The sequence below is a fragment of the Cricetulus griseus genome, assembly GCF_003668045.3.
Source record: "Cricetulus griseus strain 17A/GY chromosome 1 unlocalized genomic scaffold, alternate assembly CriGri-PICRH-1.0 chr1_0, whole genome shotgun sequence".
In the NCBI taxonomy this organism is placed as follows: domain Eukaryota; kingdom Metazoa; phylum Chordata; class Mammalia; order Rodentia; family Cricetidae; genus Cricetulus; species Cricetulus griseus.
In genome coordinates this window covers 197,241,145-197,264,599 of record NW_023276806.1, presented here as the reverse complement: position 1 = coordinate 197,264,599, position 23,455 = coordinate 197,241,145, and the positions used below count along the sequence as shown (strand labels likewise).

The 23,455-nt window shown below is 45.7% G+C and overlaps 1 protein-coding gene across 2 annotated transcripts; it reads left to right on the top strand.

The window, feature by feature from the left end:
- The first annotated feature begins 877 nt into the window (after positions 1 to 877).
- Positions 878 to 22,701, top strand: Cpa4 (carboxypeptidase A4). Of its 2 annotated transcripts, XM_027391401.2 has the most exons (11): positions 878 to 945; positions 4,735 to 4,816; positions 5,247 to 5,381; positions 7,221 to 7,319; positions 10,757 to 10,858; positions 12,072 to 12,176; positions 12,795 to 12,905; positions 14,185 to 14,275; positions 16,370 to 16,569; positions 17,310 to 17,394; positions 22,514 to 22,701. In XM_027391401.2, exons 1-11 carry the CDS (start codon positions 878 to 880, stop codon positions 22,699 to 22,701), a joined length of 1,266 nt encoding a protein of 421 aa, XP_027247202.1. The 2 variants fall into 2 exon arrangements, with proteins under 2 accessions (XP_027247202.1, XP_035307418.1); XM_035451527.1 differs by lacking the exon at positions 7,221 to 7,319.
- Positions 22,702 to 23,455: the final 754 nt, after the last annotated feature.

The window sequence follows — 23,455 nt, the reverse complement described above, 5'->3', positions numbered from 1 at the left end:
TGCCTTTGCAGAAGGCTTGGATTTAATTCCCAGGAGCCACAAGGTGGCTCACCACTGCTCGTAGCTCCAGTTCCCCGGGGATCTGATGGGATCTGATGCTCTCTTCTGACCTGGGAAGGTACCTGCACACACCTGGTCTATGTAAACTCACACAGGCACACACACACACACACACACACACACACACACACACACACATATATATATATATACATAAATAAAAAAATTTGAAAAATAAATTCAAAACAAGTGTCATTAAGCCTTATCTATCATTTAGATCCCCAGGGAAACTGTTAATTTATTCAGAATAACACATCTTTCCTATACTGTTCACCACCCATAGTTCTCTTTTCTTAACGGAATCTTAAGAATTAGGCCTTAGACCCATAAACTCTACTCTCTGACCTGCTCTGCTGAATTCTTTGGACAGGCTTCTCAATGTGTGGTCTTGGAGTTGGCTCAAGGTTGCTTGACAGTCTTCACTTTCCAAGCAGTCCCCCGCCCCCCAAACAGTTTTCATTACTCTAGAGGTAACTCCATATCTGGTTTACAAACTGGTCTCTCCTATCAGTATGAATTCCACCTGGCAGTGTGAGATCTATTTACTCAAAAAACACTATTTAGATGCCAAGTGATGAGCCATGTGGCACCCTGGGTAAGACGTTCCCAGCCTGTGGAGCAAGTTCCTGCCTTGCAAATGGAGAGGCTGGGCCTTCATCACTGGAAAGGAATGAAGGAGGCTTTGGCTGGGGCCTGCCTTGTCAGAGCTAGAAGGGTGCTGGAGAGCCATATTAGCATTTTTGAGGACGTGAGTGTGCCTGGGGCTTCTTATAAATACGGCTTGACTCAGTCATTGTGTGATTGGCACCCGTGAGACATGAGGTGGTTACTGTTCTTGGGGGCCCTTATTGGGTCAGGTGTCTGCAGCCGAGACAAATTCTTCGGGTGAGTTTCCTTTGAACTTTATTACCTTATTTAGTTGTTTCAGCAACCGGGGAGCCAAACAGTGGCAGAGCTTAGGGGAAGGACTCGGGCTTCTGTATCTCTGCTGTCCCTGTGTCATCATCCTGGACCAGCCACTTCTTTCTGAAACCTGATTTCTTCTGTGAAACCAAAGCTAGTGGTCCCCACAAGCCGGCCCCAGTTCCCCAGTCTCCTGCTAATCTCTGTATCTTCCTTCTCCTTTCTAAGATCAGTTCTAGGTATTCCCCACACCATTACTTAGGAGGAATAGCCAGAAAGGCTTTGTCAGTTTCTGCCAGGCTTAAAGGGAAAAGCTGGGTCACAGGCTTTGGGGGGCAGATACTCTGACAGTGGTGAAGCCTGTGTGTTGCTGCAGCTTTTTCAGAGACTTCTGGTCCAGTAGGTCTTGCCTAGCTACAGCTATGGAAATGCACGCCAGGACTCTGTGTGAGTGTGTGTGCTCCACACAGAAGCCTGTGGAGTCGGTGAAGGACAGGAAGTCGGAGAGGCAGGGGAGATGATGACAGGGATGCTCTGGTACCTGGGTAGAAGACTGCATTAGAATAACTCATCACTGCATAACACTGTACCTTTTGCAAAGCGCTTTCGTGTGCTTTGTCTTGTGGATCATAACAGCTCTGTCAAGCAAGGGTGTTATTTTCCTCAATTTAAACATGAAAGAAAAAAAAAAAAAACAAGCCTTGAAAAGGTTAAGAAACCTGCCCAAAGCGACTCAGCTGGTAAGCAGGGAAGCTGGAATGCAGAATGCAAAGCGCATACCCCTTTTTCTGTAACAGAAGTCAATCAAATGGAATCCTCTATCTCGCTGGTCTGCCTGTATATACAAGTTTATTCTCTATTGTATTATCTGGTTAAAGGGACTTGAGGATTGTTTCTTGAAGCAATTAGTTACATGAGATTGAGTAATTTTTACAGGGATGACGGTTCATACCTGCCTCCCCTGCCAAATAGCTCGGAGGGGTTAGGCATAGCAGGTGGCCAAGGAGGAAGATTTTTCCGCAGGCAGCTCAGCAGTAGGTATGTCATAACTACACTTGCTGCTGCGTGGGCTGATGCATGGAGCTGTCAGGCTCCCACTGCTATTCAGGTGGCTGAAAATCTCTATTTTTCAGGATACAGATCTTTTTTTTTTTTTTTTTTTTTTGTGATACAGAGGGCACCTGGCCTGAGACAGTGGGGCTGGGTCCCAGAGTATTCAAAGGCAGGAGTTGTGCACACAAAGGGCCGTGTGCTGGAGCTGATTGCAAAAATGGTTTTAATCAAACCGTGCCATGGCATCTCCAAAACTGTTGTTACTTCACAGTAGGCCACTCGGTGAACGTAGAAGAGTCTTTGTCAGGAGCCATCAGCATGTCCTGGACACCCAGGTCAGCGACTGTAGAGCTGGCCTCTGAGCATCTAATGGTTGGGAAGGCAGGCTGGAGACCGGCTAACAGACACAAACATGGTGGTTTCTCTCGCCCCCACCCCCCAATCTCCTGCCCTGGCAACTTGGTTCTCCTAGCTCCCTAGTCTCTCTTGTTCTTCTGGTGTCACCTGGCCTAGTTTTCAGATATTTTAAGGATGAGACAATGGCCAGGATACGTGGAGGTGTTGGGCAGGTGGAGAACAGGAAGTAGTTGCAGAACTGGTTGTAGTGTCAGTGGTAGCTGGCAAGTACCTCGTTGTTTTTGTTTGTTTGTTTGTTTGTTTGTTTGTTTGTTTTGAGGTCATCTCATAATACTATCAGTCATAGCTGCTCAGCCTGGGCTGGGATGGAGGTGAGAGAGGCACAGAGGACTGGCTATTATTAGCTGTCTTCCTGTTAATCGAGAGGCTTAGCTGTCAAAACAATTGTTGATGGTCCTGGGTGGACAGGTGTGAGGGTGAGTGAGCGAGTGAGCAGACGTCACCAATCATGATGCTAAAGGCATCTTTTGGTGTACTGGGACTTGAAGAGAGCCAGAAGAGCTGTTAAAACAACCACACAGAACAGGAGCGGCAGACAAGCACCTGCGAATCCCAACATTTCCCTTCACCCAGGCCAATTTCCTATCTCCAGAGAGAGCTCGAGGTCAAGGCCTTTGAGTGGAGTTCCAGCTGGTACAGATGGGGTGAGCCCAACCGGCTGCACTGTCATGAGCTGGAGAGGATATTTTCCAAATGGAGATAAGGTCAATGAAGGCAAGAAAAGGTTTGCCCTTTGCACGACACCCACTCTGTTTTTAGACATAGCTATGCCGATGTTCATAAGGATAATGGCAGACCCTACTCTACCATCACTACCAAGTTTTAGTGCTATTGTACCTAGCTTTGGTTAGGGAAAGGCTCCATGAGTCACATGATCTTGTCTTGAAGGTTAGGTGGGAGACTACCAGGCGCTTAAGGACAGGGATTGCAAAGCCACACAAAGGCAACTGCATGGCTTGAACATGAAATTCAGGGGATCTGGAACGAAGAAGGTGTGCAGAGGTGGGGGAAAGACAGGAAAGGTGCTCCATTCTGCCTTGCCTCTTCCTGCACGCGTGAGCCTTGGGCACTGATATCTTACCCAGTCCAGCCACCTGTGTTGAGAGCAGCTCTGCAGTGAGCCTTGTCTTTTGGGCCTGGCCTAGGTCTTCCCAGAACTTGCCAGAACTAAGCGAAACTGTGGAAGTCCATCCAGCTTGAACCGGTTTTCCGGTGAGAAGCCTCCACGTGAGCCTCACATTTAGTTCCCTGTGACAGAGCCATTTACTCTGTCAACAGGTCCTTCAGCCCACATCTCTCTCCAGCAGCTCCTCCGGCATTCACTCATGTCAAAGGGATGACGCATGTGACAGAGTCGAGTGCGGATTCATTTGGGCCGTCACCTAGCAACGCCTAATGGCTCCGCTGGCTCTCTATGCGAGCTGAGAGCTCAAAGAAGGCTTTTCAGACCTAGCCTTCTCCCACCCACGCAGGACTTGGGGGCCTCTTCCCCCGCCAACGCTGCAGGAGCTGAATGATGCATAGAAGACAATCGGGACAAATGACAGGGTGGGAGGCGGGGGGGGGGGCGGGGGCTGCCACCGGCAGGCTTCTTCTGGGCTCTCTCAGGGCCCAGTGGGCAGCCGTGAGTCTCAGGTCGAGCCTCCTACCCTAGTCCACGTTCAGTTCCGATGTAAAGCACACACGTGGGACTGGGAGGAGTAGGCAGTGCTCTCCTCCTGGCCTTCCCAGGGTAGAGGGTCTGTTCCCCAAAGTCCCCAGCTCTTCCAGGCATGAAGGTTCTGTCAGGGCTTCAGCCCTCGCCTTTGACAGTGAAGAAGTGTTTCTTTATGTCTTGAGTTAGCCTGGATGGAGCCTAACTCAGGGACATTCCTTTCTGTAAAAATATATATGTTTTTCATTATAAAGTAATATGACCACGTTACAGAAAACAGATACAAGAGGGAAAAAAAGTAAGCCATCCGTAATCCCACGACCCAAACGAGCACTGGCAGCGTTTACTTTATTTCCGTTGTCTGTTTTGCTTCCAGCCCATCTGCTTTTTTCATCCTCGTAATCATGGCATACATACAATTCTGTGTCCTGCTCTTCCACTTAATATTCCCCTTAAAGTTATGCATAAGCACTTTTTCATCTTTGCCACATAGTCTTGTTTTTAATGGCTATACATTATAACCAAAGACTAGACCACTTCCTTCCATTGAGCACAGCCCTGTCTGGGATGGTGGGCTTTGGGGTCTACTTGCCAGCTGAGAGCTTTACCATTTCTTCTTCCTCTCCTCCCTCCCTCCCTTCCTCCAGGGACCAAGTTTTTAGGATTAATGTCAGAAATGGAGACGAGATCAGAAAACTGACTCAGCTAGTGAATTCAGACCACTTTAAGGTATGTGGTTCTTCGTCGCCTCGAATGTTGAGTTTGAGGGGGAACAGCCCTTGTACTTGTCTTTATCCCTGAGAGTTTTCTGTTCATAATGGTGCATTCGTCAACATGCCATTCACACAAGCCCGAGGGCCGCAGGAGATAAGGAAGGCCTGCAGAGCCTGTTGCTGCTCTCTTAGATGGGAGGCCTGAGCTTCGGGCTTCCCACTTCTTGTAGCTCTTGCTGTATCTCGGACTTTGTCAGGTACTGAATGCTGGGCATGTCTGACCAGATGACACCTGTGAAATGGACGATGTTTGTCCTTGGGCAGGACTCAGGGATCACCCTGGCTTTTGACAATGGTTCTAAAGAACATGAGCTCATTTCGTGTTTTACCTGAACTGTTTTTTTTTGTTTTGTTTTTTAACCTGATTGTGTTTCTGTTCATCTCAGCTCAATGTCTGGAAATCTCCCTCCACTTTTGATCGGCCTGTGGATATCCTCGTCCCCTCTGTCAGCCTGCTGCCAGTCAAATCCTTCCTGAAGTCCCAGGGCTTAGATTACTCAGTGACAATTGAAGACCTACAGGTGGGTAGGACTCTTACTATAAGTCTTGCATAAGATGAAGCCACCAATCAGACTGGTGGACCTGGGAGGTTTAAAAAATGTCCAGTGCCATCCCTTTTCATATCCCAGGTGAAGAAATGGAGACAGATGGGAGCAGGGTGTAGTACCTTGTCACAGGGTGTGTGTGCTATAGAGATAGGTGACTGCACAGATCTTCATCTAAGTCTTGACTTTGCTAACCACTGGTCTGTGTCCTCGGGCAAGTGTTAACCCTCATGAGCCTCCATTTCATCCTTGCTAAAATGGTGACGATGATTCCTACTTGAGCTATTTATCAAGACAGTGCTTCTATTAACTATATATAATACATCTAACAGTAGTCGGCATGTCAGAGATGCTTTGATCGGTAACCATTCACTCCCACCCTCCTTTTTCTTTCTTTCTTCTTTTTTAAATTATTTATTTATTGTGTATACAGTGTTCTGCCTGCATGTATGCCTGCACTCCAGAAGTGGGCACCAGCTCTCATTATAGATGGTTGTGAGCCACCATGTGGTTGCTGGGAATTGAACTCAGGACCTCTGGAAGAGCAGCCAGTGCTCTTAACTTTTGAGCCATCTCTTCAGCCCACCCTCCTTTTTCTTACTTGAAGTTAGAAGGCAAGTGTGTGAGTGTGTGTGTGTGTGTGTGTGTGTGTGTGTGTGTGTGTGTGTGTACCGGGAACTGATCAGAGAAGGTATCTTTTGAGAAGGGGAATGTCACCAACAGCTCCCAGCAGAGGGAACATTGCCACATAGCTCCACAACCTACACTGAACAGCAGGACAGTGTCCCTGACTCAGGCTCTCTCCTTTGCCGAGGTGGGTTATGGACTAATTGGTGATTTGGCTCGGCATTTTCCTGATGGTGTGAGCAGCTGCGAGCTTATTAATCATCTTCACATGTCACAGACATCTGGCAGGAACCTTCAAAGTATGAGTGCTTATAAGAATTTCTTTGTTTTTGAATGGTTTCCCAAGCTGTGTGTTTCAGAGGCACTGGATACCAGATGCAAGCCAATGTCTAGAGATTTCATACTATACAAAAACCGAATTTTGCATATGTTACTTCCAGGGAGCAAGTGGGTTTTGAATAGGGTAATGCAAATTGGGTATTAAAAAGTAAAGTTTTATAGATATATGGAAAAATCTGACCCTCCATCCTTTTTTTTTTTTTTAAATGAAAGGCAGGATAGTTTTTATTATTTTTAACTGTTTGACTGTGATGATCAACACACATAATTATAGATTGCGCTTCTTCTGGGTATGGACACTGCACTAGTTTTATGTACTGAAAAGTTTTGATAGAAACAAGACTGTTAAGCCGGGCGTTGGTGGCGCACGCCTTTAATCCCAGCACTTGGGAGGCAGAGGCAGGCGGATCTCTGTGAGTTCGAGGCCAGCCTGGTCTCCAGAGCGAGTTCCAGGACAGGCTCCAAACCCTGTCTCGAAAAAACAAACAAACAAACAACAAAAAAAAAAAGAAAAAGAAAAAGAAACAAGACTGTTAGGGAATAAAGGCCTTAAGCAGAAATGGACACAGATAAATAATTCCATTGTCTCTAAACCCCTTGGAAAGCAGTAGCATTAGAATGTTGTGTAGTTAAGGTTAAAGAAATTTTCAGATGTATGAAGCATGAACTTACATTCTCTTGAACTGTGATCTTTGGTCTGTATAATTTGAGTGTTGTAGCCCCTTAGGACTTGGACGTTTGTGTTACTTGCTACCCTGAAGGTGACACCATCTTGGCCAGCCCATCTACCCACACGAGCCTGTATCTCTGGGGGACCCCTTCACCATGTTGCTGTGTCTGTTTTCTTAGGCTCTCTTAGACAATGAGGATGAAGAAATGCAGCACAGTGAAGGGCGAGAGAGGAGTGGGGGTAACTTCAGCTATGGATCGTACCACTCCTTGGAAGCCGTGAGTGTTTCAAAGCAGGTTTAAGGCGGCATCCGCCGCTTGCTCCATTTTGTTACCTCTCTCCTCGCATCCAACGTCAGCACTGTATCACTCCACAGAGCAGCTAACGTGTGTGCACTTTAACGCCTTCCCCGTTGGTTGTTTCACCCTCACCAGTACCCATATGCCTGTGAAACACAGCTGCAACTTCCCTTGTAGACACTCTTCTCAAGCAGCCTTTAAAAGAAAACCATGATATAATGGCAGCGTTTCCAGTCCTTGTAATTCAACCTTCTCCCCCATTGGAATCCCTAGCACAGAATAAAATGCCATTTATTCCAGGCAAGCAGACAAGCAGTTATTTCCAAGGTTAACCAAATATTTCCACTCATTTATCATGACTCCTTATAACGTATATTTGTTCCACAATGCAATTTGGTGCTGTGTGCAGTTAGAAACCACTTTATGTAGCTGACTTTCAAGGTAAGCCAAACTTTGCAATGAAAAACGTGGAGCTGAATAATTTCATATGATACTGGAACTTGAGAAATCAAAAGGGACCTCAGAACGGAAGGGCGTCATTCACGATGCGGGCCTCTTACCTCCCAAGTGTCTTTTTCATTAGTTTGCAGACTCTACTAGCTTGGGACCCCCTCCCAAATCTAAATTGCTCTTCTCCCTCCTCTACCTTAGTACACGATGTTCTTTATGTGCAGACACCAAGTTCTTGGCAAACTTTTCATGAGACATATACCTCAAGAGTTGTTTTTTCTTCTGGATGAGGGGTTAGTTCAAAGACCGGGCAACTATTTCTACTTCTTTCCCATGATTGTCAGTAGCTTTGTTTATTGTGTACACTTCCAACAATTCTGCCCCTTGATCCCTCTTGTGACCAATGACACACATCTGCAAAACAACTGGATAAAGTTAGGAGTTCAGTTCAGTCTCAGGCCACGGACGAAAGCATAGCTCAGGGCCCACCCAGGGATCAAACCCATAACACGTTAGCCTCATTAACGTGGGGCTCTCCCCAGCTGGGTTAACCAGTTGCAAATGTCACCCAGGGACCAAGAGAGGCCATCTGTCTGTCTCACTTTCTCATCCGCTTGCTTCTGTTCCCACTGACTTGGGTGCCCTTGGTAGAGTGACCTCCAGCTAGCTCTTGTTCCCAAAGGCCTGTGGCTATGCCATCTCTCTCCTGGCCAGATCATTCAGGGGCCTTCCTAAAACCATCTTTGAACAGCTTATGTCCTGTGACCACTTAGGCATTTTCTAGGTCTCCAGTGGGAATTCCACGGTTGCTGCTGCCAGGGCTTCAGGTCTTTGGCATGTGAAGTTGCACCCCACATCTGATATAGCTTTGGAGGTTTTTAAAACAATTTTCCATTTATCTACCTACCCACCTACCTGCCTATCTATCTATCTATCTATCTATCTATCTATCTATCTATCTATCTATCTATCTTCTGTGTGTATGGGTGTCCATGTGCCATGGAGCTAATGTGGAAGTCAACAGGACAATCAATTTTTTCCTTCCACCATGTGGGTGCAGGAGTCAAACTCAGAGCTCATGTTGTCAGATGTGGTAACTTGTATATGTTGAATCATCAATGGACCCAGCCTGGTGTTTTTTTTTGTTTGTTTGTTTGTTTGTTTTTTTTTTTTTTTTTTTTCTTCTTCAAGACTGGGTTTCTCTGTGTAACAGCCCTGGCTGTCCTGGAGCTCACTTTGTAGACCAGGCTGGCCTCGAACTCATTGAGATCAGCCTGCCTCTGCCTCCCCAGTGCTGGGATTAAAAGTGTGTGCCACCACGGACCAGCCAAATAAGACAAACCCAAGTGTGAGTCACAGCTAATCAAGGGAGAGTCCTTGATCTATGCTTTTTTCTTTTTCTCTTTCTTTCTTTCTTTTTTTTTTTTTTTTGTATTGTTTTGTTTTTTGACACAGGGTTTCTCTGTATAGCTTTGAAGCCTGTCCTGGAACTCGCTCTGTAAACCAGGCTGGCCTGGAACTCACAGAGATCCACCTGCCTCGGCCTCCCGAGTGCTGGGATTAAAGGCGTGCGCCTTCACACTCAGCTTGTTTTAACTTTTTGTAGGTGACACTCTTTTCTCAGGGCCCACAGCATCTACTTTACTTTTCTTCAGTCTCTAGGGTCTGTGGGTTGGGAGAGTTTCCAAGATGTCCCTCTCTCCTTTATTTTGAGACAAAGTTTTACATGGCACCTAACCATGGTCTCCAATTCCCTGTGTCATTGAGGATGATCTGGAACTCAGGGTCCTTCTACCCTCTGCTTTCTGAGTGCTGGAGTTACCAGGTCCCGGGGATTGAGCCCAGTGACTCATGCATGCTCAACAAGCATTCCATTAACTGAGTTACACACCCAACCTTCCAAGTCCTTTGTGTGAGAAACAAGAATTCTACTCCTCTATACCTTATTTACTGATTATTTTATGAACCTGGGCTCAGTGATTAGCTAGACTAGCCAGCCAGGGAGCCTCCGGGATCCTTTTGTCTGTTCCCCTAGTTACAAGTGCACGCCACCATGCTCAGCTTTTTATGTGGCTGCTGGGGATCTGGACTCAGGTCCTCTTGCATGGCAAGCATTTTATTCATGGAACCATCTTTAAATTTACTCTTATTTTATTTTATTTGAGTCAGGGTTTCTCTGTGTAGCCCTGGCTATCCTGGAACTCACCCTGTAGACTAGGCTGAGATCCACTTGTCTCAGCCTCCTGAGTGCTAGGATCAAAAGCATACTGGTAACATGCGACTTGTTTTCTTATTTTATATTATACACAGTCTGTTTGTATTGTTTGTGCAGGACACACACACACACACACACACACACACACACACACACACACAGAGTAAATTTTTTTTTTCTTTTTTATCTTCTGGTGGAGAACAATTTGGTGAGCTCTGCTGTTCAAAGCCTCGGTAGGCAGGCTTGTTCTGATGATCCAGTCTGGGATGTGATGCAAAGAATCACACTTTGGAGCAGCATCTGTTTAAGCCTCAGGATTTCAGAAGAAACATAGGATTGATAAGATAAAGTTCACAGATACCCAACACATAATGAAAAAGAAATTTTGAATTTTTGTTCTTTTATTATTTTGGTTTTTCGAGACAGGATTTCCCTGTGTAACCCTGGCTGTCCTGGAACTCTGTAGACCAGGTTGGCTTTGAACTCACAGACATCTGCCTGCCTCTGCCTCCCCAGTGCTGGGATTAAAGGCGTGTGCCACCACCGCCTGGCTTGCACAATGGAACAGAGTTTTAAAATGTCATTGAGTTGGGTATAGTAGCACATGCCAGTTACCCCAGCTTTTGGACAAGTGAGGTAGGAAGGCTCCAAGTTTGGGATTAGTGTGGGTTACAAAGGAAAACCCTAACTCAAAAAATTAAGAAAAAAAGTTTTTTTAAAAGTGTCCTTGATTCACTTTTCCACACTTCAGATTTACCATGAGATGGACAGTATTGCCACAGATTTCCCTGAGCTGGCAAGCAGAGTGAAGATTGGAGAGACATTTGAAAAGCGGCCCATGTATGTCCTGAAGGTGAGGCCCAAGGCCCTTCCAAAGATCCCAACTTGACACAAACTTCTGGATCTGAATTTCTAGGACCTGGCTCTGGTCTGTAAAGGGAAGCAGTTTTTTAGACCCCATTGGTTCTAAGGAAGAGATTGTAGCTTCAAGTTATCTTTCCTTAATCAGATATTTTGATCTGATTGAATCCCTTGCTTTTATCTATGGTAGGGGTGTTAGAAAGAGCATACCCCATTCTGTTTTGACTGAGAAGATGAAAGGAAAGGCTGTTAGCATTCCTTAAGACTTTCAGAGGCCTACAGTCTGCCTTGACTCCCTCCTGGCAAGTTAGGATAGGGCATGAACTCTGTTCTGCTTTTAGGGCCTCTTCTTGGAAAAGAACTCGGTTGCTTACATTAAGGTGGATGTAATTTTAAGCCTAGCCTCGGGCTGTTGGCTGCATAGAGCCCTGTTTCCAGATATTTCTAACAGATTCAGGTCTGTATTGGCAAATGAGGTGGAGAGCTATGACAATGACATAAATTACATAAATATTCCAGCTGAACACATTAGAAAGGAATTTGGGCATAAAAACCAGGGAACAACTGGTGTTGCTGAGAATTCACCAAACCCTTAGCTTCGTAGGAGCCAGGTTTATAGGAAGTAACTGGCAGGAGGGGAGATACCACTGAGCTGGTTCCTTTCAAATAATTACATTTAGATTATTTGCCCATCTGATAGAGACCCTGGCTTCATTAGCACCAAGCTCTGACCCATGGAGCCCCAGTGCTATGGCAAAGGCAGGAAGCAGAATTCATTACTGCTGTTTACAAAGAGCTATAGTGAAGCCCTTTCCTTCGTAATTTAAAACCGAATTCATTTATTACATCAGCAGAACAGTCTGGTTCATGCACCCTCGTGTCTCTCCCTGTTGGGAGACCATTTGAGATCTTTCAAGAGACACACTATTATTCCTAATAGCACTCGCATTCTGACCCACAATACCAATTGTTTCTCCTTTCCATTTACTCCCAAAGCTGGAGAGGTTTGGGCTGCCCAGAGCTGCAGCCAACCAATTAAGCTCCCAGGTCACGGATAAGCCTGATAAATAGATGGTGCCCTCAGGAACATTTGGTCTCTGAATTATCTTAAATGAATTAAATGAATAGGAGCGGGCTAGGGAGAGGAGAGGTGAGGAGAGATGTGGACAGGCAGGTCATTTTCTGGCCTCTTTTCCCTTCTGCAGTTCAGCACGGGAGGAGGCAAGAAGCGGCCAGCCATTTGGCTGAATGCAGGCATCCATTCCCGTGAGTGGATCTCACAGGCCACTGCCATCTGGACGGCGAGGAAGGTCATGTCGCCCGGAATTAGTCAAGGACTCTGGTGGGCCTGGGGTGGGGGACAGACACATCCCATGTAGCTGGGTCCAGGGGATGAGGTAGGAAGGTGCTTTGTAGAGACCTAGTAGGCTAGCATCTTCTCAGATGGGAGAAGTAAGTGGTTATTAAAGTTCCTCGGTCAGTCACCTCACCGTGGCTAAGTGACAGTGTTTGTGAAAAAGCTAATAACGTATTTCAAAGGTGGGCCCTGCAAAAGGGACCAGAGCCTCACTCAGCACCCAACTCAGATACACGTTGCCTTCATCCCCTTCCAAGCCCTGCAGGGCTCCTGGGTTCTCATGCCTCAAGACCCTTCAAAAAATGTTTTGAGCCCATGCGCACTGTATGCGAAAGGAGTGAACAGAGCCGTCTCCTACCACTCAACTACTTGCAGTTGATATTGTCATGAAGTTCTGTCCCAGGCTTTTGAGAGAGCCCACGGGGGCTTCAGGGAGGCTTCAGAGGGTGAAGACTATCCTAGGAGCATCCATCTTAGCAGGGTGCTGGGCATCTCAGGAGAATACCTACATAGACCTACAAACTACCCCGCCACGATGCAGCTGACAAGTATGTTGTCTCTCTTTGCTTAGATTGTGACTGATTACCAAAAGGATCCAGCTGTCACCTCCATCTTGGAGAAGGTGGATATTTTCTTGCTGCCTGTGGCCAACCCTGATGGATATGTGTACACACAAACCCAAGTGAGTAATTCTAAATGGCCAGGGCCTGGACTGAACACTGGAACTGGTTGGATTCCATATTTTGCTAGTGCCCTTGGAAATGGTTTCCACCAGCGAGTATATTAGACTCTCCCTTAGGGTTTTTCTTTTCTAGTCACCCTCGGAGCTGAGAATCACCAGGGACTATATTATTATTATTATTATTATTATTATTATTATTATTATTTAGAGAGAATAGTCTAAGGAACTCTCTATTATGGGTCTTGAACAATTTTCAGCATTTTACCTACCTTCTATTCATCTTTTCTCTCTCCCACACAATTTATTTTCTTGACATATTTTAAAGCAAATCCCAGACATCATGTTATTTCATCTACAACGACCTTAGTATGCATCTCTAGCTGATGATAATAATAATAAAAAACCCCAAACCCACTAGAGCACTGTCACCTTTGAAAAATTAATGGAAGTTCTTTAATATCCTCTAACACCCCCCATTATTTTAAAAACGTCTCCTAGGAGTCAATTTGTCGAAGTCAGGATCCAATAAGGTCTGTGCACCGAGACTGCGGCTGGGTCTCTGAAGTCTTTATTCATTCAGCAGCACCCCCAAACACATCCTTTTAAAATGTCATTCATTTGTTGGAGAAACTAAGTAATTTCCTGTATAATGTCTCACATTCAGGGTTTGGCTGATGGCTTCTTTGTTGTACGATTTAATTTGTTCCCTTATTCCCTAGTTGAGAGTGTGATTGAATTCAGGTGACTGTCTTAGAATATAATGGGCCCTGTGCATGTCTGTGGCATGGGTGATCAGTGGCCATTGCTTCTATTTCTGCATAAATTGATAATTATTCAGTGCATTCAGATGGGACCAGCTTGGTTCTTCTGTAGAAAGTTCTCATCAGGGCAGTTTGAGGAAGTCACTTGTCACTTTTTTTGGGGTGGGGCAGCGTCTTACTGTGTATGTATTCTTGATTGTCTTGGAGTTATGTAGAGCAGGTTGGCTCCAAATTCACAGAGATCTGTCTGCCTCTGCCTCTAAGTGCTGGGATTTAAAGGGTCACCAACGCCTGGCCCAAATCCCTTCTTAAAGTCACACACCTTCTCCTCTGTGAGGGTTGAAGACCAAGCTCTCAAGCAACGGAGACTGGAGTCCAGATGTCCATCTCCCCTTACCCTGCCCCCCCCCACCAGGCCACATGCAGCTCAGCCTGTCTATGGTGGTCTTAGCCCCCAGAGAAACCCTTCACTACTCCTGTATCCTGGCATAGCCTCAAGTATTTGGTGGCTTTTTCAGAACCGGTTATGGAGGAAGACACGATCCCGGAACCCAGGAAGCCGCTGCATTGGTGTTGATCCAAACAGAAACTGGAATGCAAGTTTTGGAGGTAGGTGGGGAGATGTTTTCAACCCCCCCCCCCCAGTACTGGATGAACCTGCCCACGCATGCCTGCAGTGTGGGATAGGGAACCGGTTTCCTTTCTGGGTTCTTCTTCTCATTTACTGGGAGACTCGGGGACATCATCCCTCAGGCTCTCTGTGTCTATGGGTTCTGTTTTGTTTTTAAGTCTTATTGTTGTAATTTTGAAAGGGAATGATTTAGTAATCCCTGTCCTTCTGAGAAAAGAGTGGGCCAGATGGTCTTTGCATTGTGATTGTGATGCTATTAATTTTAAATATTGATTTATTTAGTTGATTGACTGTGGCGAGGCCTTGTGCATTCTAGTCAAGCGCTCCACTACTAAGCTGCCTTCTCAGCCCCTACACTAATATTTGAAAAGTCACACACAACTTAGTTGCATGATTCCAAGGCTCCTCCTTAACCCTCACCATTCCAGCTTTGCCTGGGAAAACTCTATAGCTGGGTGGAAGGGTTTCTGGTGGCAAGTAACAGGCAAGAGCCTGTAGCAAAGCTGAAATCCCAGCAGCTGCCCTTCTGTCTGTTAGCATCAATCTGCAGCTGACAGTCATGATGGCAAGTGAGAGCTAGTGACCTGGGTTCTGAGTTCCAGCTGTTTAAAAACATCCCCACAGAAGTGCCAGTGACTGTCCATGTACTCTGTTCTTGCTCATCCGATGCATTGTTGTTCTCGAAATTCAGACATAATCTCAAGATTGCATGGCTGATAAAAACTAGCAAATAAACTTACCTTCTAGTTTTAAATCCAGTGGTAGTTTTTTCCTATTAACACATACACTCAGACACACATACACAGACACACACACACACACACACACAGAGACACACAGAGACACACATACACACACAGACACACACACACCATACACACAGACACACACACAGAGACACACACACACACACACAGACACACAGTCTCCCACAGACATACACCACACACACACACATACAGACACAGACATACACACATACAGACACACATACATGGATACACACACACAGACACACACACACCACACACACCACACACCACACACACATACAGTTACAGACACACAGTCTCACATAGACACACACCACACACAGATACATACACATACATAGACACACACACACAGACACAGACATACATACCACTTACACACACACACACACACACACACACACACACACACACTTACTTCCAGTTAAAGGCCAATATGGACTATGAAAAACCTGTGTATGAAACCCTGTGTTGAAAACAAAAACAAAATAAAACAAACTATACATAACTTTATTTTACTTTTTACTGTGCTGAGAATCAAATCCAGGGCCTGTGTGTGCCAGGCAAGCCCTCTACCAATGAACTATATACCCGGCACCCCAGTATTTTGTTTTGAATGGGACTTATCTTAATTATATAGAACTATCATAAAAATCACAGGGAAAATAATGATTGGAGGATGGTAACCAGCCAGTCAGCCAGCCAGCCAGTCACTCAGTCATGACTCTCACCTTTTCATACACACACACACACATACACACACACACACACACACACACACACACCAAGGTATGCTTTACTGTGAAACAACGCAGAAAGCAATCTATTTAAATACATGTTAAGTAATCAAGAGATTTTTTTTAAACCACAACAATAGATTATTTTTGGCAGCAGTTGGCCATTAAGACCTGAACCAAGAGAATAAGTTGACACCAGAATAAATGGAGTCATTTTCATTATTTATTGGTATTCATATTAATTATCAAGCACACTTATTAATTACAACTGGTTCTTGAGTGTGACATTAATTATTTATGACAACTGCTATTAGCACAATATGAGGGCAACTCTGCGCACTTAAAAAAGTTGCAATACTTTTCCTTCTCATTTGTAGCAACACTCCTTATACCCAAGCTCCCTCCTTGGCCCCTCCTCAGAATCTGTACCTGCCCTGAGTAGATTCTTAGAGAATCTTGACAAATACCTGTCTACCATTCCAGTCAAGCTTGGGGTCGACAGTCCTCATTTCTGTCTTCTTGGCCTGTGGGTTACTTGCTACTGATCAACTCTCCTCCACAGGAGAAGGGGCGAGTGATAACCCTTGCTCTGAAGTGTACCATGGCTCCCACCCCAATTCTGAAGTGGAGGTGAAATCTGTGGTGGACTTTATTCAAAACCATGGGCATTTCAAATGCTTCATTGACTTGCACAGCTACTCGCAGCTGCTGATGTATCCCTACGGGTACACAGTCAAGAAGGCCCCAGATGCAGAGGAGCTGGTAAGCCATGGGGGACTTCTGCCTGGTCCCAGACTGCTTGACTTGGGCAGGGCCTTCGTAAGCACCTCCCCACCTTTTGATTTGTGCCATCAGACCCGCCAGGGACAGAAAGAAGACAGCCTGTCTCTCGTTTCTGTGAGTTCTGAGACTTTGTCCAGCCTGAATAATTGATTTTCTAACTAGAGCTTGTCACAGGTTCACTACCTGCTAAGGACCGTGGTTGGCACCATGATGGGAAGGGGAGGCACCTTCTCTCTGGTTAAGGAAGAAGTGAGGGGGGGTATAGGTCATAGCCGGGGTTCTATGTCGCAGCCCATGGCTCACTCCTGGAATCGGAAAGGTATTCATAGATGGACTAGTAGGAGTAGGGTGGGCATCTTCAGGATAGCTGCAGGCCCATGCCTACATGCTGGTCTGCGGGGGTGCCACTCACCAGCCCACAAGTCTGTGGGTCGAAGATGCCCCACCCAGACTCATGGCTACATGTGGACCAGATTTTGGTTCTCTATTCCAGGCTTTTCCCTTGAACACACTTAGCCTTCTATCACATTCCTCTCCCTGAGGCTATCTCAGGATTGTATCTTAACTAGATTCCTACAGGGGTGGCAAGCAGCTCTTTAGGCCTCCCGAAAGCTTGCAGGGACGCTCTTCCAGCCATAGTGTACACCACACACACACTTCCAAGTGCTCAGTGACCCCTGTCCACCTCCATCCTCTCACTCCGCCTATTGCCTTCCCAGGATGATGTGGCGAGGAGTGCAGCCGAAGCCCTGGCCTCCCACTCTGGCACCAAGTATCGAGTAGGACCAACCTGCACCACTGTCTGTGAGTATTCCTGGGGGTGAGGCGTTCAGAAAGTGCCTTGGGAGGAAACTTGAAATAGGGTGGGAGGAGAGATTCAAGCTTTATTTCCTGTGTTGTTGTCTGATTGTTTTAGTGCTTGGTAACAAACCAAAATTCATGTCAAGACGTTGTGACAAATGGCTACTGTAGGCAGTCGTCTTCCTCAGCGTCAGTACTGCGCGCATGCTTTCTGTGTACCTGTCAGTGGGTAGACTCCACGTTTGTATTAAGGACACTGTGGCATGTTTTATCAAAAAATTAACAAAGCCTATCCTCCAATTTTTCTTTTTTTTCTATTTTTAAATTTAAATTAGAAACAAGCTTGTTTTACATGTCAATCCCAGTTCCCTCTCCCTCCCCTCCTCCCCTGCACCCCACCAACCCCCTATCCCATCCCCTTTCTGCTCCCCAGGGAGGGTGAGGCCTTCCATGGGGAGAATCTTCAGAGTCTGTCATATCATTTGGTGTCAGGGCCTAGACCCTCTCCTGTGTGTCTAGGCTGAGAGAGTATCCCTCTATGTGGAATGGGCTCCCAAAGTCCATTTGTGTACTAGGGATAAATACTGATTTACTACCAGAGGCACTATAGATTGCTGAGGCCTCCAAACTGACACCCATGTTCAGGGGTTCTGGAACAGTCCTGTGCTGGTTTTCCAGCTATCAGTCTGGGGCCCATGAGCTCCCCCTTTTTCAGGTCAGCTGTTTCTGTAGGTTTCACCAGCCTGGTCTTGACCCCTTTGCTCATCACTTCTTCCTCTCTGAAACTGGATTCCAGGAGTTCATTTCAGTGTTTAGCTGTGGGTGTCTGCTTTTGCTGCTATCAGCTACTGGATAAAGGCTCTAGGATGGCATATAAGGTAGTCATCAATCTCATTATCAGGGAAGGGCATTTAAGGTAGCCTCTTCACCATTGCTTAGATTGTTAGTTGGGGTCATCCTTGTAGATCTCTGGACATTTCCCTAGTGCCAGATTTCTCTTCAAACCTATGTCTCCCTCTATTATGGTATCTCTTATCTTACTCTCCTCTAATCTTCTCCTGACTTAATCTTCCTGCTCCCTCATGTCCTTCTCTCCCCTCCTCTTCTCCCCTTCTCATTCTCCTAGCTCCATCTCCCCTCCCTCCATGCTCCCAATTAGCTCAGGAGATCTTGTTCCTTTCCCCTTCTCTGGGGGACCATGCATGTCTCTCTTAGGGTATCTTCCATTTTTATACGTGTGTTTCTGTCTGCAAGTGTGCATGTGTGTACACATATGTGTATGTCAGTTGGGTGTCTAATCTCTATTGTTTTCTACTTTATGTTTTGAGACTGGGTCTCTCACTGATTGGCTAGACTGGCAGGCCAGCAAGTCCCAGGGATCTGCTTGTCTCTGCTCACCAACACGAGGGTTACAGACCCAGGCCACCATGTCCACCGAGTTAAAGACCATGCTGCCATGTCTGCTTTGACCTGTGTGAGTGCTGGGGATCCAGACTCAGGTTCTCATGCTCAAGTTGTTTCTCCAGGTCCCTATGAATTTCAAAGGGAACTCCCCAACTTTGTGTTGGGAGATGGATGGTAGTGAGACATGGGACATACTTGTTTTGCTCTCCTTTGAGCATTTTACTGGATTTCTGTTGACATCTTGCCAATTCTCTTATTTTGGGAGTCTGTCTTCAAGTGATGGGGAAATGTCATACCCCACAGCTCTGGCTAAATGGCAGATGTGAATGTCAACATGGGAAGAACAACTCTGCTCCCTTGTAAGGGAGTGTGTCCATCTACAGGGCCTTCTCCATAGCAACCACTGTCTCTGATCTCATCTCTCTCATCTCTGTGTGTAGCTACAGAGCAGCATAAAGCAGTTAGCACGATGCTGGTGTTTGTCTTGCTAATTGCAGCAACAACCCATTAATTATTCATAGTTTATTGCTATTAGTGTTGTTAAATGGGAACTCTTCAGAGGACAGACACATCTGGGGACTCTTCCACCCTCTGCTTAATAATCCAGAAGTGATCACGGATGGACCAAGAAAGCTAATGGAGACTCACTAGGAACCCCTGGAGGAGATCTTCTCAAAGATCTTTGTGGGTCACCAGGGTCCCTGCTTTTGGGTCAAACATCAGTTTAAATAATGACCTTGCTAAACCACATCAAACACATTCTTTCCCCTAGCATGAGCTGTGTCAAGTCAAGGGATACTCACCAGATGCCTCAGAAGAGGAGAAAGGCATGGCCATAAAATTTGCCATCTTTCAAGAATATTCTGGATTTTTCACAGGTCTTCTCTGCCTCCATTGCTTTCTAGAAGAGAGTAGTCAGTAGAAGCTCTGGTGTGTGCCACATTTGTCCTGGACATCTGTGACTTCAAATTCTGGCCTTTTCTTAGAGTCATTATTTTAGATGAAAGTAATTCACACTTTCTTGCCTTTTAAAACAGAACCCAGGGGAAAGAGTTCAGCACCTCCCCCACCCCCACAACTGAGTGGTTTCTGAAGATTAATTATTACAACCTGAGGACCCGATATGACATTTTGGACTGGAAGTTCCTTCTGCTAACTAGCCCCACCCCATTTTACTGCCTTAAGACTTGTGTCTGCTTTTTTTTTTTTATTAATGCTTTTTGAAGTTAATATAGAAAATAATGAGCTTCAGAGTAGTGCTCTCAAGCATCTATGCCATGCTCATATATGTGTATTTCCTGCCGCCCACCTCCTCCCATGGGTTTGTTTCTGCTTTTTAGACCTTGTGTCTCCTTCCTCCTGTAAGACTGCCATGGCCACTTGTTCTTGAGCCAGCTGCCTCTTAAATCTTCCTTTTCTCTTTACTGATTCTGATTTACAAGGGATTCCGATCTAGTAAGTTCTTGGGCTCATCTGACTAGGATAAATCATGGTTTTAAGGATGTTTGTGACAATGTTATTTATTACCACAAACGTCTGGTGAGCATCTAAAATCCCCATTAGGAAAGGCTGGACAAAAACACAGTCAGTGGATTCATAGAGCATAGCAGCGTTAGGCTGCCCTTAAATGAATTAGATGGATCAATATGCACTAATAGGGAATGATCGTCAAGTGTCAATTGAAAAATAGAATGTGTAGAATGGTGTTAATAGTATATTCCTGCATGTACATGTGTGTGCATATGTGCATGCATGCATGTGTGCATGCATGTGTGTATTTTTTTTAAAGATCTGGGGAGATAGCTTGATTAGTAAAGGACTTGCTATTGCAAACATGAGGACCTAAATCTGATCCCTCAAATCCATATAAACCAGGCATTATTTTGTGCACATTTAAGCTAGTGCCAAAGAGATGGAGACAACTTAGCACAGCTGGTGAATTCCAAGCCAGTGGGAGTCCCAGTCTTGAATGAAACATAAGGTAGACAGCACCAAGGAACAGCACCTGAGGCTGACCTGCAGCCTCCACATGCACACACATGCACACACATGCACACTCATGCACACACATGCACACACATGTATATGTATGCAGTGCACCCACACAGGTATATGTAGACATACAAGCAAGAGTAGGTACATATTGAGCAAGAAATTAAATAAAATGAAGTTTATGAACCTGATCACTTTGAATACCAAGCAGAATCCTAACTATTTCCTTCCAGTATCATAAGCGTGGTATGAGGTACTTGAGTTTATCATATAAAGAACCACTGGAAATGCTAGATACTGTTTGCTTTCAGCTGGAGCATTTTCTCAGGGCACAAATACTGTGAGGAGCACACACAAGGATTTCTGAAAGCATAGCAGAGCTCATTCCATTCCCTTGGGAACATGCAGTCTTCGTGGAAGCTGTATCTTTAGAAAAGTGTGTCCATGAGAAACAGTTCTCAGGAATAAGGGAAAGGAAGGGACTTATCAGATGTGTTAACCCACCAGATGGACCTCAAGTCGATGGGATGGACCACTTAAAAGGATTCGGGCTTAAATTCCAGCTCTGTCATGTTTTGCCTGTATTTCCTCAGCTGCTTTCCCACCCCAAGCCCGCGCTTTTCCCATCTGTAAACTAAGGGTCATCGTCATGGCCATCACTGGGTTTTAAAGATTAAGGTACCATGAAGGAAAAGTGTTTGATAGCTCATGGCAGATGCTGAGAAAGAACATCTGCTCCTGTCGTCATTAGTGACGACTGTCATCGTTTTATTAGTGATAATCACCTACATTTTGCTCTTGTAAGGCAATTCCTACTCTGGTGTTTGACTGAGAAGAAGCAGAAAAATAGACCTCCTGTGTCTTTCAAGTCTTCCGGCAAAGGGAAGTCCCAAGGAATGCATTTCCCTTTCCTGTGTATCAGTTATCTCGTGCTGTGTTTTTAAAAAAAAGAAGCAGCAGCAAAACGAGGCTAAAAGTTCTCATCCTAATGTGATAAACACTTTCTTATCCTGTTTATGTGTAATTCAAGAGCATTTGAGGTGGACAGCTCTGGGCCGCCATGCCTGACCAACATTATGTTGATTCTAGGGTTTTGAATTCTACTACACGAGCTTGCATAGCAAGCAGCTTGTCCACTGAGCTATGCCCCAGCCTTGGGAATGAGGATTAAAATCTCTTAGTCTGAGGCTTGAACTTCATGGTGCAAGATGACCTAAGCCCTATGGATGGTGCCATTGTGCCTTTTTGAACATGTATGTCTTAGGATCTGGTGACTTTCAGGAAGAACTGGGGATTCTAAGGAACTCTATCCTGTAACTGGACTTCCCTTTGGGCCACCAGCTCACAAGTAACAACAGGGAGACTTACTAATTATGAAAGTTCAGCGTAGTTTAGGCTTGTCCCACAAGCTCTTACTAACCCATATGATTTTTTATTAATCTGCGTTCTGCCGTGTGGCTTTTACCTCCCTCCCATTTTGTGTGTCTGGCTCAACTCAACGGCATCTCTCAAGTGCCTCCCTTCCTCCTCCTCCTCTTCTTCTCTCTCCCTGGAAATCCTGTCTATACTTCCTGCTAGCTATTGGCCGTTGGGCTTTTGATTACTCCAATCACAGCAATACATGTTCACGCATTGTACAACTCCACCATCCAGGCAGTGCTCTAGCCCTTTCCCATAGAACCCCGAAGGGAAGGAGGCTTCACTGGTATTCTCTTCTGACTTACAGATCCAGCTAGTGGGAGCAGCATCGACTGGGCGTATGACAATGGCATCAAGTATGCGTTCACATTTGAACTGAGAGACACTGGGCACTATGGCTTCCTCTTGCCAGCCAACCAGATCATCCCCACTGCAGAGGAGACCTGGCTAGGACTAAAGGCAATCATGGAGCACGTGCGGGACAACCTCTACTAGTCGAAGAGCACTCCTATTTTACCCATAATTCACCACTGAGGCCACTGTTAGAGAAGATCACTTCTTCCGGGCTGGTAGAGATCAGCTGGCTCCCGAGAGAACACACATCCTGGCCTGTGAGGAGCTCTCCTATCAGAGTAGTGCTTGGTCCTGCTGTTGGGCCTCTCTAACCCATGAATGGTTGGGCAGGCCATGTTTCCAGTCATTACTTCCTGGTGGCAAATGGCCACCTCACTTTTAGAACATCTCTGATGGCTTTCTAGTCTCTACATGTAGCCAAGCCAGGGATCTGGCTCTGGTGGGGAACTATGGGAGCTGCTGGGGGAGACAATGCTTATCTTTGGAACTCCCTGTGTTTTCTCTCTTTCCGACATGTTTTTCTTTCTTTTAGACAGGGTCTTACTATGTTGCCCATGCTAGCCTGAAACTCCAGGAGCCAATCAGTGCTCCTGCCCCAGGCTCCCCAGTAGTGGTGCCCAGCTCAGAAACACACTTTTCTTTGAGGAACAAATCCTATTGAGCCACAATATAGGTCTTTCTACCCTGCTTGTTCTTCCTGCTCCTATAGTATTATTACTATTAAGGCAGGATCTCTCTATGTAGTCATGGCTGTTCTGGAACTTGCTACATAGACCAAGCTGGCCTGGAACTCACAGAGATCCCCCTGGCTCTGCCTCCGGAGTACATTAAAGGGATTAAAGATGGGCATCGCCACACCTGGCTCCTCCTAATTCTTTTTTATTGGCTTGAGTAT